At 43.6% G+C, this 14,569-nt stretch overlaps 1 protein-coding gene across 8 annotated transcripts in view; it reads left to right on the top strand.

Annotated features, from left to right (window-relative positions):
• Positions 1-4,923, top strand: part of KDM3B (lysine demethylase 3B) — a 97,405-nt gene extending 92,482 nt beyond the window's left edge. For all 8 annotated transcript variants that reach the window (XM_077326135.1, XM_077326134.1, XM_077326133.1 and 5 more), the window contains 2 exons: positions 2,973-3,107; positions 3,685-4,923. In XM_077326135.1, coding sequence (XP_077182250.1) covers positions 2,973-3,107; positions 3,685-3,765 — 216 coding nt within the window. In that variant the 3' untranslated portion in view covers positions 3,766-4,923. The remainder of the gene's footprint in view (positions 1-2,972; positions 3,108-3,684) is intronic.
• Positions 4,924-14,569: the final 9,646 nt, after the last annotated feature.

Raw genomic sequence — 14,569 nt, 5'->3', positions numbered from 1 at the left:
CCTCTTTTACCCAGCCACAGGACCTCCGCCTTGGAGGGATTGAGTTTCAGGTGATTCTGCCTGAGCCATCCAGCCACTGCTTCCAAGAAACTGGCAAATGTATTCGGGAGGGGGGGGGTCCCACCATCCATTAGGAAGTAGAGCTGGATGTCATCCACATATTGATGACATCCCAGCCCATAGCCCCGGACCAGCTGGGCTAGAGGGCGCATATAGATGTTAAAAATTGTGGGGGAGAGTATCGCCCCCTGCGGAACCCCACATGGGAACTTGCAGGGGTTAGATAGCTCATCCCCCACTGCAACACTCTGCGTCCGGTTCCGGAGATAGGAGACCCCGCCATTGCAGCGGAGTCCCTCTAATTCCGGTTCTGGGGAGGCGGTGTGCCAATATCTCATGATCAACCACATCAAATGCAGCCGACAGATCTAACAATACGAGTATGGCAGAATCACCCCAATCCAGCTGGCGCCGGATATCATCCATCAGGATGACCAGCGCAGTCTCCACCCTGTGGCCAGAACGGAAGCCAGTCTGGTATGGGTCAAGGGCCGAAGTTTCTTCCAGATATGCTAGTAACTGATCTGCTGCAGCCGAGCAGATCAGTCACCTTGCCCAGAAACACAAGATGCGAGATGGCAGTAACTGGTGGGGTCCCGCAGGTCTAGCGATGTTTTTTTCAGCAATAGGCACACCACTGCTTCCTTAAGTCCTTCAGGGAACTCTCCAGATATTAAGGAGAGGTTGATAATCTCCCTCAAAGGACCTCCTACCAGCTGATTGCCTAACTTAAGTAACCAAGATGGGCAGGGATCTAAGGGGCATGTGGTTGCCCTTACTGAACATAATAATCTGTCCACTTCGGTTAATGAGAGCTGCCTGAAGCCATCAAACAATAACTCCCGAGATGGCCACGGAGCCTCCAGTTTACTTACTGTATCAATTGTGGCAGGTAGGTCATGGCGGAACGACAGGACTTTGTCTGCAAAGTAGCTTGATAAAGCCGCACAGCATAAATCCAGCTTCCTTATTATTTGACGCCCTTCCTCAAGGGCAGTAAGGGACTGAATTACTCTAAATAATTGTGCCGGGTGAGAGCTCATGGTCGCGATTTCCACAGTGTAGAAGTCTTGTTTTGCCGCTTTCACCGCATTCTCATACGCCTTCATAAGCGTGCAATGAGATATTCTTGTAGCCTTGTCATGAGTCTTCCTCCACACTCGTTCAAACTGTCTCACTTCCCTCTTCCTCTCCCGAAGCTCCTGGGTATACCATGGAGCTTGTTTGAGGCGAAGGCCGAGAGGGCGCCTAGGAGCAATCTCATCGATAGCGGCTGTTAGGCGGGACTGCCAAGACCGTCAGCAAGACGCCGGAAGGCATGGGATAGACAACCTGTGGTCCTCCAGATGTCCATGGACTACAATTCCCATGAACGTTTGCTGGCGGGGGATCATGGGAATTGTAGTCCATAAACATCTGGAGGACCACAGGTTTGACTACCCCTGCTGCAGAGCATTCAGGAATCCCTCAGAATCCATAAGTCTCTGCGGGCGGTCTAAAATCTGTCCGTCACTCAAACGGGGAGGGGGTGGTATCCTCAGTCGAGCCTTCAGGGTATGGTGGTTTGACCATGAAATGATGTTATTTGCCACCAGATCTACCGCTACACCTGCGCCAAAGATCAAATCGAGGGTGTGACTGGCGTGATGGTAAAGGTATCCCCTGTGCAAGCAAAATGAGATGGGTACTCATTTTACTGACCTCGGAAGGATGGAAGGCTGAGTCAACCTTGAGCCGGCTGCTGGGATCGAACTCCCAGCCTCATGGGCAGACCTTCAGACTGCATGTCTGCTGCCTTACTCCTCTGTGTCACAAGAGGCTCTTCTGTGATGGGTGGGACCAGCAAAAAATTGCAAGAACCCTAGTGTCTCCATGGCCGACACTGGAGACATCTTCTTGGGAGGAGGTGGGGCATAACTCAGACCTCGTAAATACAGTTCTCACAAAACTTGGAAGGCAGCTAGAGGAGTCAGCAGGAGATCCCCTGTGAGTTTGGTGTCTAACTTACACAGGATCCATTCTGTACTTCTTAACCTGTTCCTGTCTTTTGGATAGGCACAGGTTCAGGGTGTATAGAGCAGATCCTGTGCAAGAGCCACCAAAGTTGCAATTCATCTCCCCCATGCTCTTCTACATGCTCTCCAAGTTGAAATTCTGTAAATATTCAGACTGAGCAGAGACTGGAAATTATCTGTTCATGAACCTCCACAAACAGTTTGAAAATTCATGGAAGGTTCGTGCCAATTCACTTGCAACAAACTTCACTTCAGGATATATGAACCAGCCAAAATTCATCATGAACTTCAGTTTGTGAGCCAATTTGTGCCTATTCCCATTCACTGCCTTGTACGGGTTTTCTTGATTAGAAGTTTTTCTTGTCATTGTACTCATCTTCATCATGAAAAGAATCATCTGAAACCTCTTAACTTGTGAAAATTCTAGAGAAAATAATTGCAAATTTTCCACAGAAATTGTCCTCTGCTGATAAAGAGGTTGCTTTTTTATCATAGTAAGAATTTTTAAAGGAGAACCTTAGAAGATGTGTTTGTAACATCTCATCTTTTATCTCTCAAACATGTGGATCAGGAATATGAGGACTGAGCAACTTTTAAGTATCCTGTTATATTATACAGCTTTGTTGTCATCTAACACAGCGGTCCGCAACCTTTTTAAGGCATGCCGGCGGTCGCACTTCCCTCCCCCCCCCCCCCGCAGCAAGAAGCTTGCCAGGCCGCGAGCTAATGGGCCACTTTGGCGGCAGATTTGCCCGCGGCCTGGCAAGCTTCTTGCTGCGGGGGGGCAGGGAGAGGGAGCCACGGCCCACTGCCAAGGCTCTCACGGCCCAGCACTGGGCTGCAGACTGGGGGTTGATTACCCCCTATCTAACATACAGCTTCTGATTATTTTTGCAGGTTCACAATTTGTATAGCTGCATTAAAGTAGCAGAAGACTTTGTATCTCCAGAACATGTGAAACACTGCTTCCGTCTGACTCAGGAGTTTAGGCACCTGTCTAACACTCACACAAACCATGAAGATAAACTGCAAGTAAGTATCATGGCACAGTTTCAGACATGAGTGAGTGAAGGGGGGGGAGTACATAGTATTGCAAAAGTGTGCATGTTTGACAGTGATTAAAAGTCAGCTTTGTTTTTTAAGTGATTTTTGTGTGTGTGTTTCAGATTTCTTTAGTAAAGCTATTTACACACTAAACATTGAAACTGTTTCTAGACTTTATTTAAAACACCTTCTGCTATAGATTGTCATAGTAAAGCAAGATATTCAAACATAATAGTTGACTTTACTGTCTCCAGATTTTGACTCTGATTTAGTACATTATTGTGCATGTGGGAATGAAAGTGATATGATTTTCATAACATACCAATATTATTAGTGATTAATTCAATACTAGTACATCATTTTTCCTACTTGAACTGTTAAACATCATGCTACTAAAGTTTTAGTAGTACTAGACTGACACCTTCCCATATTTCTTTTCTGTATATATTCAACCCTAAGTAATGTGAATTAATATTTAAGGAACTCTGGCTTCATTAATATATAGTAGGCAAAGAACACTGTTGAGCGTTTTAATTTTCAGTCTGTTCATTCCCTTTGCTTTCAGGTGAAGAACATCATTTACCATGCGGTGAAAGATGCTGTTGGCACACTGAAGGCTCACGAATCCAAACTGGCTAGGTCTTAGGAATTGGTGATTCCATACCCCCCCCCCCCCGAGTCATTTTGCTCTCAGTTTAGAAGGGTAGTTTACATGCTTCCCTTGGTAGAAGCCAGAGGGCTCTCACAAAGAGTTGCCAGGGTGCTCATATTACACTTTTCCAGCTACTGTCTTCTACGCTGCCTCAGTACTGAAAATTTGATGGAAGGTCCGTGTAACATATAGAATTCCCGATAAATGAAAGGTGCTGTGTCCCTTTCCTGTGGCCTTTTGCAAATTGCAGTTGCATGGAAACCATGTGGTGTTCCTGCATATTACGATTAGAAAGTGTGAACCTTTTTCAGTTGCCTAGTTAGTTTTTCCTGGAAGTTAGGAAGAATGATGTGAAGATGGACATCCAGTTGCAGACTTAAGTAGCTAGCTCTGATTGAGTGTGAGTGACAGGAAGCCCATCTACAGAAACATGCATATCAGATTCCTGAGTCTGATGCAGGCCAAGGAGAAACTTAGATGTGTCTTCATGCTCCCTTTTAACAGTTCCCGATACACTGTAGAAATGCAGAAACACAGAGAAACCACTGATTTTCCCAGGTGGCTCCAGGATTTAAAATGTGTATTTAGTGAAAAACTAGGTTTGTAGTGAAACAGTATTTCATGGAAGTAGATATTTTTAGAATTTGAAATGCCATAACTGTTCCTGGATTGCAAGGAAAGGCACATTGCATTTAGTCTTCCTTTCAATAAAACCTTTCAAGTGATTCTTAGAAATAAATCCAGAATAGCACATTTGGCCAGAGGAGAGCTAAGAGAAATCAACTCCCAACTCCAGTTTTCACAAATGTAGAAGAAAGGGGGGATTCTTATGTTTTGGAGATGTTGTATATCTCTCTCTGAACTGGTAAACCAGACAGTAGTTCACCAGTTGCCAGATCTAACTTGGGACTTCTATTTCCCAGAACTAATTTTCAATATCAGCTTTGTCTGGAAATATTTTCAGTAAAATGTTCCTGCTTGATAGAGTTGTATTCTGAATTGTCACCATTGAACTGATGGATTCCATTGTTGGACTGTACATTGGGACTATATCTACCTTCTCTCCAGCTGTACTGTAGTGCCACCTGCAGGCCTGTTAATATGTTCACGGTTATTTCATTTTTTAAGAAATAAAAGTCATTTACTGTAGAATCTTTTAAAACCCACACTCAACTTATGGAACAAGATTGTGGTTGGGATTGAAAGGAAAAAAAGGCATGAACATACCAGTATAATCTGTTTTTTATCTATTCTCTATTTCCCCCTGCTCTTCACAAAACAATGAATCTGAGACAGGCATTCTTTCCAATTGCCTGGGGAGATTGCAACAAGGTTTGATGCATCATTTCCATTCATCACCTTTTTAGGTAAAAATGCAAAGTGACTGCAGCAACAAACAAGCTAGCCATGGTCAAAAAAATTTTCCCCATATAAGTAGATACATTGTGGTCTGAGTAATACATGAAGAACACTAGGTATCACTGTCACTATGCTAATTCAGACTGCAACATTATGAACCTTGTGACAACTGCTGTGACAGAGCAAAAAGGCCAGACCTATGGGGCAAATGAGAAATTGGAAATCAAAACCAGCAGTTTCTCAATTGACATATTGATCCTGGAACATATTCTTTGTGCAGTTTACATGAAGCACGAAACCCTTAATGTTCTTCAGTTTGGCTTATAGTCACCATAGAAGTATCCTGCCACTCAAGCTCACAAATATTTCTTCCTGGTGTTTGTCCCAGATATAAATTACACTCAGGTTTTGAAGCGTAGTTAAGTTAATGTGACGTCGTGAAGCTTTGAAAGAATTTTGAAGTAATTTATTCCTTTAATGGGAATGCTGGTTTTTATGTGTTGATCTGCAGGGAATCTACATAATCTAAGCTTTAAGCACTTGATTTAAATATTTTTTTGCACAGTAGCAAATGAAAAGAACAAACTGCTGAATTACGAGATGCTCAGCTACTTGTGATACACAAACAAAATTGATATCTTTATATAAACGCTTGCAATTTTGATCTGACTAGCCTAAAAAGGGCTGTTCTGTTGCTTCATGCTTGGGCAACAGGTCACTTCCTGTGCTCCCATATATGTGGAACTGTGTAGGTGCAGGGCTAGAATCATTCCTATGGTATATCGGTACTTAGCTGCAGACAAACCTCTCCGCCTACATTGGGAATCACAAACGGATAGCTGCCTGGGAGGTGGAGTGAACATGTCCAGGGAAAATACTTGCTCTCTACTTGTCCTCTATATGTATGTATGCTTCAGTTCCACCACTTCTTACAAGTGATGGAAAGTCTCCATATCCAAGACTTTTAAAATCATGTAGCTTCATATGTCTAAACTACCAATGTTACTATAGTAGTTTGGGAGGAGGATCTTAGGAAATTTCCTTTTCTGTTTATTCAACTGTCTGTTTTGCCCCTGCAAGATAAACACTTTCCAAGCTGCAGTTAATGCCTTATTGATAAAGGCATAGCATCTTAATACTTATCTGTGGTGATTTCTTTGGATTTACATTCTGAACTACAAGGCTGAGCAGTTTATGGACAGTTTAATATTACAGTTGATGGATGAGTGTGTATCAGAAAACATGTGCATACAGATTTTTCCCCAGTTTTCCTCTTGTGAAATTTCATGGTTCGTTTTTTCATTCTTGTCCATGTCTGCTTTGGTGTCCCCTGGTAGAATTTCCTTTTTCTTCTTGCTTGGCATTTCTGCAGTTCCTTTCAGGGTTTTTTTTCCTCCCCTTTTCCTGCTGTACCTCCCCTGGCAATTCTTGAACTGCCATGTCTAATAAGTGACTTAAGCAAGAGCTGTCAGACATCTAAGCCTCAGGGCAAAAATCCTACTGGAAATCATAGCAGCAGCAGTTTGAATTGTGAACCATGTTTTATTATGGTAGTTTCAAGCTGTCCTGGATTTCAGCTCTCCTCATTGGTGTTCCAATGACAAAGCATTAAAAAGATTTTTAGAGACAATGTAGTTGCTCTTGATTTTGATAGAAAAAATTCTACTATTGTTTTGAGACTGAGAAATGTATAGAAACAAGTCTACAGAATTTGTAGTATAGCTAATATTGTTCTAGTAGCTCAATCCTTAGCATGATTCTTTGAAAGGAAATCCTACTGAGTGTTGGCTTACAACCAAGTAAGTAAAAGACTGCAGCAAAGATCTGTTTCTCTTTTTAAACTTCAGACATTTGACAAAGACAATTTATATTGCTCTTGATGCTAAGATAGTCTGAGATTATAGATTGGAAAGTAAACAAAAGCTAATAAGCATGCTTCCCTCATACCTTTAGCTCATGCCTTTGCAGCTCCATGTGATATATCTGTTGTTGAATAGAAGGAGTATGACCTTAGACTGCAAGTTATAGATTGATAGTTATCCTAGCCACCTTCCTCCTTCACAGGAAAGGCTTTCCTCCATTATTATTCCCCTTTACTGACTGAGCTGCACTTGTAATATATTCTTTGCTGAAAAAGTTTGGCTGTCTCACCCTGTCACTGTACAATATTTGACTGTTAACACAGCCCAGGAACCTGAGGGAAAAATTTGGAGCTCCCCTGTAATTTAAACAGCTTAAATGGCACTTGAGGCATTTTAAAATTCAAAAATACCAAAATATTTAACATCGAAGGGAAAGGTCAGGTGAAATCAGGGTTATGTCCATGGAGAAGGACTCTGGCTGCTGAACAGAATTTTCATTGTGAGCAAAATGTGCACCATTGAATTTGCTCACACAAGAGGATTTTAATGCAATCCTAGTTGGCTAATGCCCTTGTCAGGACTAGGATAGTTCCTGCATATCTCCATAAGAAACTTGACTGTTTATAGCAGGACATGTAGTGTGTCATTCAGACAATACAATATTTAACAAATCAGCTTACTGTAGGTTCATGAGCAGCATTTTTCTGGAGGTTTCTACTTGGAAACATACCTTGTGTCATTCTTTGCCATTTTAGAATATGTATTGTTTGCAAGCACAAGTTATTATGGTGCAATCAATGAGAGAATTGCATTCTACAAGCCACATTGAAATTGCTGAACGCTCCTGAAAAGTTACCATGAATTTTGCTCTTTGTTTTAGTTTCGCCAGGAACCACTGCTTCATCTAAAAATAATTATTATTATTAACTCAACATGCAGGAGACAATGAAAAATCATGCACTGCCCTAACCAATGTTGCAATTTTGTATTTTCAGATAGTACAAATCAGTATAATCGCCACAGTGGTGGTGAATGAATGGAAGCTTGTCCATGGTTTTTATGCAAAATTAGCAAGCACAATATTGGGAGGATTGTGGGGAGCAAATTGGGAAGGGTGCTTTTGTTTAAGAAAAAATGGGTAAGGAAAGCATTATGTGACCTTCTCTGCCACTTCTTTTCTCTAAGTGCTCCTCTCCCAAAGCTGACTTTTCAAAACACAGTTGGGGCTCAGGTGTTTGCATGTAACATGGGTTCAGCCTCCATTTCAGTTTTGCTATCTTCATTTCTTTGGGCATGCCTCCTCTTAGCTTTTCAGCCTATATTGTTTCCCAGGATGAGTTCTGTTTACCTCTGGACCTAATATAAAGTTAATCTTCGTGGCTTCTGTGCAGTCCCACATGGGTTTTGCGGAATAGCAGGCCTGCCACGGAGAGGAACTCGCAAGCTTTATACATATAAAATTCTAGAAGCTCCCAAGAGTGCTCACCCCTCCCCTACAGAGGGTGACTTTCCCACCCAAAGTCACATGATATGGGAGGGGTTAGCACTCTCCCCTCAGTTCTTTTTCTGCCGCCTCTGAGAGAGGACTGTTCAGCAAGCTGAAGAGAAATTTTACCTCACGTTCAGGAGAGGCACTCAGAATTCTGATATTATGGTCCACTGTTTTAAATATTATGGGCCTTGTTTAAATAAGTATATAAAATAAACATTTTTTTTAAAAAAAGAGAATAAAGTAGGGTGAAATAGCCCCAATTGAAAAGCTGAGTCCTTCACCTCTGTTCTGATAGAAGACAGTGCCTCAGCCTTGCTGCCAAACCACGCCAGAAATCGAGGGGAGGAAAAGCAGTTTGTCTGGAACCTCTCTGAGAAACGGCCTCAGTGCCCTAGAACTGCAGGGAGAAAAAGCCCCAGCGGATGATTTATGGCCAGCAGCCACCTCAGGTGTGCCCAGTGCCAGTCCCAGTAGTGCCTAATTGAAGGAGGAATCTGCCCTGTCTAGGGTTGCAGCTACCCCACTGGTGAAGAAGAGAGAGCCCGTGCAGCTGATTTATGGCCAGCAGCCACTGCAGGTGTGCTCAGTGCCAGTCCCAGTGGTGCCTAATTGAAGGAGGAATCTGCCCTGTCTAGGGCCGCATCTAGCCCACTGGTGAAGGAGAGAGAGCCCCAGTGGCTGATTTATGGCCAGCAGCCACTGCAAGTGTGCTCAGTGCCAGTCTCAGTGGTGTTTAATTGGAGGAGGAATCTGCCCTGTCTAGGGCCGCATCTAGCCTACTGGTGAAGGAGAGAGAGCACCAGCGGCTGATTTATGGCCAGCAGCCACTGCAGTTGAGCTCAGTGCCAGTCCCAGTGGTGCCTAATTGAAGGAGGAATCTGCCCTGTCTAGGGTTGCAGCTACCCCACTGGTGAAGGAGAGAGAGCCCGTGCGGCTGATTTATGGCCAGCAGCCACTGCAGGTGTGTTCAGTGCCAGTCCCAGTGGTGCCTAATTGAAGGAGTCTGCCCTCTTTAGGGCCACATCTAGCCCACTGGTGAAGGAGAGCCCCAGCAGCTGATTTATGGCCAGCAGCCACTGCAAGTGTGCTCAGTGCCAGTCCCAGTGGTGCTTAATTGGAGGAGGAATCTGCCCTGTCTAGGGCCGCATCTAGCCCACTGGTGAAGGAGAGAGAGCCCCAGCAGCTGATTTATGGCCAGCAGCCACTGCAGTTGAGCTCAGTGCCAGTCCCGGTGCTGCCTAATAGAAGGAGGAATCTGCCCTGTCGAGGGCCTCATGTAGCCCACCGATGAAGGAGACAGAAGAAGTTCGGCAGGCAATTTGTCTCCTCGATGCCAGCAGATACCATCTCCTTGATGTCAAGATCTGCTGCTGTCAAGATCTGCTGCTGCTGGCTGATTCCCAAGGGCTGCCTGACACTGAGAGTTCTTGATCACGTAAGTCATGACTCCATGTGATACTAAATGTCATAATTTGGTGCCATGAGGTGCTGCGTTGACACACAACTCACCAATTTGTCAGCTCTCTGACAAAGAGACCCCGAGCATGCTTGCCTCCATAGTATTGCCACCAAGCGCCGCTGTCAAGCATCAGCACCAATCATCGCTGCCCAGCAGTGCCACTGAGCATCACTGCGCCAAGTATCACCACAGAGTGGGGGAAATTCAAGGGACAGGCAATGGTGCTCTCCCTCTGCCCCCTGACATTGAGCGAAAGCTCTGCAAGTAAGCTCTGCCCACATTCCCAACACCCATGAAAGATTGGGAAAGAGATTGGACATGGGGCCCTAGGCTATATAGATACCATCACCTGCTGTCACCACAAGTGAATCTTTGACACAGTTGCTGGTAAAGGATCTGAGATCATCTCGGAACTGATTATTATAAAAGCAAAGGTACTATAGCCTTCTGTCTACAAAGGTCCTGAGTAAACTTGTATTCACACCTGTATTAGCAGAAAAACAGGATGTTTAGACTCAGGAGGGAAGGCTGTTCTTATTTTGGATTGCTTTAAATTAAGCATCTCACAGCCACCTCCATCATTTGGATGTACAACCAGCAATGATTAGATCTGTTTGTCACCTTTCCCCCTCCCTCTTTTGAAACTGAGGGAAGGAAAATATATTTTATGTTGCATAGGGTATACACTGGCATAATGGCAGTATAACTCAGATGGGGAGGGTGGCAATTGAATGCTTCAGGAAAGGGGGTAAAAAGCCACAATACAGTAATGCCAGCCTATATTGTAATGCAACATCATTCTTGGCTAATCATTCCCCATGGTACCCAGAATCAGGTCTAAATCTGTTTTTTTTTCCTTTTGACGGTAAACTTTTATTTAGTGCTCAGACATATGAGATGCTTGGGCACATAAAGAACATATTGACAGCCAAAATATCGACACTCGGGATCTTCTTTTATCCTGATCAGAACTACCAACCAATCCCGCCCTCTCAAAGGCAGCTGTGTACCCCTCAAAATAGAGGGTAAGGGGATGCTAGGAATGGAAATTCTACTTAATCCCCAGGGAATCCGCAGCCCCAGCATTGGGGGTCATTTGTATATTTTCTGGAAACTTATCCTATTGTTCCCATGTTTGGGAAACAGTGATAATAATAATAATCTTGTTTTTGTATTTGTATATTTATGATGCAGGGCACTTGGTGTAGCCTCCATTTGGCATTCACCATGCCTGATCGATGAAGTGGCAGCCATCCTCAGAGACAGTGTTGCTGTATACCTGTGTATTTGTGTATAAATGTAAAAATATATAGAAGCTGATATATATATGTGTATCCATCCTTCCGAGGTCGGTAAAATACCCAGCTTGCTCGGGTGTAAAACGGTAATGACTGGGAAAGGGAATGGCAAACCACTCTGTATTGAGTCTGCCAAGAAAACGCTAAAGGGCATCACCCCAAGGGTCAGACATGACTTGGTGCTTGCACAGGGGATATCTTTACCTTTATATAATAGTCCTGAAGATTGTAGGTGAAACACCTATCCTGTATGTTGGATGACATACTAAGTACAGAGACATTGAGGAGTTCAGATATGAACAAGAGTCTCCCTCATTTGTCAAGAGGCTTATGGTCAGCCATAATCACTCTTAAGGGCACTGGATTAATACATCCATTCCTGTGTTTCTACATAATGCTTTTTATTATGTTTATAATGTGTTGTTTTTTGATCTAGTGTCTGCAACTTGGTTATTCACAACTTATATTGCAACTATAGAAGCTCACATCAGCCTATATAATTGCTACGTTTATCCCTATTTCAGTGACTGGATGGTCAAGCAGGTTCCCTTTTGTATTTTGAATCCAGTCTTCAGTGAGCCTTGGGCATGCTGTCCAGGTTGTGGGTCTGCATCATCTGTGCTCATTCCCTATTGAAATCATCTATGCTCATTCCCTGTGCTCATTCCCTGGATCATCTGTGATCATTCCCTATTATGGCTCTATTGTTCCACAATTCCACAATGCTTTTCCATTGAAAGGACTACTGAGGCTATCCCTCTGGAAAACAGATTTCCACCCCATGGGGGGGGGGGGGTGAGGAAAAAGAAAAAAAGTAGAATCTTTAAAGGATCACCTTTAAAATTCTCTTGACTCTCCTAAGGGCTCTGATAGGGTGATCTTCCACTTTCTCCTCACAGCGACCCTGTGAGGTAGGATAAGTTGAGAGTCACTCTGCAAATTTCCATGGCAGAGTGGGGGTTTGAAGCAAGATCTCCAAGATCTTACTCTTACACTCATCACATTGAATCTCTAGTAGGGGACACCTTGATACTATCTCCTTTGACTTTGAAATCCTCACAGATGCCTTGTTATATGACTGTAAAAGCGTAGTGCTATTATTGTCAGAGTACCTGGTCAGAACATAAATTTAGACTATAAATAAGACTCAAAATTCAGAGCTATTTAATGTATCTTTGATTCTTTGTTGTGCAGGTTTCAAGAACAGTGGTCCTGTTTGTCCACAGATGACTCTATGGCATAAACCTATATGAATTACTATGTTGGGCACAGGCTACCTGAGGTTATGTTACAGTGCTCAGGTTCTGTAATATGTCTCTGTCATCTACATGATGGGGAATCTCAGTGTGCTTTGGTGCTGGCCTCAGCACATATATTGAATTGGATTGATACAGGGAAGATTAAGCAATGATCTCGGTCGCATACAAGTGTCAATAATGGACACTCCAAACATAGTTCTTTTTTTGCTGCAAGAAGCAGTACAGGGTGCTCATTTGCTGCTGGAATCAATGTATGTTGTGCTCTGGGGTATCAGCAGGTTCATAACCCACTGAAGTCCCTTTCCATTCTTCATTAACCTTCTTCTTCCCCTGCAGGGTTCCTAGACATGGTATTTGAAAATTCCAACTGGACAGTGTATACTGCATTTCTGAAGCACCCTGTAGACCAAGTTGAGTGTGTTTCCTACTGCAAGGATACAGGTTCATTGCTTGTCTGACAAACCAGAATTCCTGCATAGAGACCACCACCTAGTGATCAGGCAATTCCAGCTGATAGTTTGTCTTTTATTCCTGCCTGGGGGTTAATATTTAGGCTCGCTTCGGCAGCACATATACTATTTAGGGTCTTGAGGACGTGGGTGGTAAGCCACAAACCCTCCTCTACTTACTGTGGATTCGGCCTGAAGGGTGGAGGAAACGTCTACCTTATCGGATGGCCCTCTCTTCTCTAAGTTTTCATCGGGATGAGTAGTGTTAAAACCAAACAACGGTGTTCTTCACCAAGTGATTTCTAAGTAACTCCTGACCTGACACCTGGTTCTGAAGCAGAGAGGGCTCTGTGTATGGGATATGTTCCCAGGGCCCTATTCTTAAAAAAAAAAATCATGGAATGGGCTGATCCAGGCAATGTAGAAATCCTTACTTGCCTTACTGACCCATGAATGCGTAGAAGGGCCTCAGTACAGACATTATCATGTTGAATGTTTCTATAAACTAACAAGCTTTGCCTGAGGTAGATAGCCCTATTGGGATCTCTCTGAATTACATGTGCTCAAAGTTTTTTTCTGCAGTCTTCTTGACTGGAATGCCTCTAATGGACATCTGCAGTGGAGTGACCTGATCAATGATCTACATTTGTCCACCACTATGTTATAGATGTCAACTCCTGGAGAGAGGCTTTGTGGATAGAGTGGATTCAATCAATTTTTCTGCTATGTAAGCCCACACCCACCTCCAGGGTGCGTGATCTTGCTAGGTCTCCCATGTGGGACTGCACAGAAGCCACGAAGATGAAAACAGGGTTGCACTTACCTGTAACTGTTGTTCATAGAGTGGTCTTCTGTGCAGTCACACAACCCTCCCTGCTTCCCCGTTGTGGGCCACTAATAATGGATTGACTTGCCTGTTCCGGCAGCAGGAAGGAGAACTGAGGGAGAGTGCTAACCCCTCCCATATCATGTGACTTTGGGTGGGAAAGTCACCCTCTGTAGGGGAGGGGTGAGCACTCTTGGGAGCTTCTAGAATTTTATATGGGTAAAGCTTGCAAGTTCCTCTCCATGGCAGGCCTGCAATTCGGCAGAACCCACGTGTGACTGCACAGAAGACCACTCGATGAACAACAGTTACAGGTAAGTGCAACCCTGTTTTCCAGCCAAAGTGACTGCTCACCTCTTAAGTGCTAAGGGTATTGAAGCAGGTTCAAATCCCCACGCGTCCATGCAAGCTATCTGGGTGACCCTGTGGCAAACACTCTACCCAACCTGCTTCACATGGTTGTGGTGAACGTAAAATGGGAGAGGAGGAAAACAGAGTAAGCTGCTTTGTGTCTCCATTGTATAGAAAGTAATGGTATAAATGAAATCAGTCAATAAATAATCCCTTATGCATGTTCTATTTGCATTTAGCATGTTCATGAACATCTTAAAACATCACAACAACTTGAACAAATAGGAAGCAGAAGTTTCTCTGGTGCCATTATGTTCTTTAGCACATGTTGCTTTATTGATATCTGTTTTGGCTTTTATACCACTCCCCTCATTGCAAGTGAGTTCAGAGGTGTTTACATAATAAGCGGTAAAACATCACAACATTAAACATCAAACATTAAA

This window comes from Paroedura picta, chromosome 3 (genome assembly GCF_049243985.1).
Source record: "Paroedura picta isolate Pp20150507F chromosome 3, Ppicta_v3.0, whole genome shotgun sequence".
Taxonomy (NCBI): domain Eukaryota; kingdom Metazoa; phylum Chordata; class Lepidosauria; order Squamata; family Gekkonidae; genus Paroedura; species Paroedura picta.
This window is presented reverse-complemented; position numbering and strand designations above follow the sequence as displayed.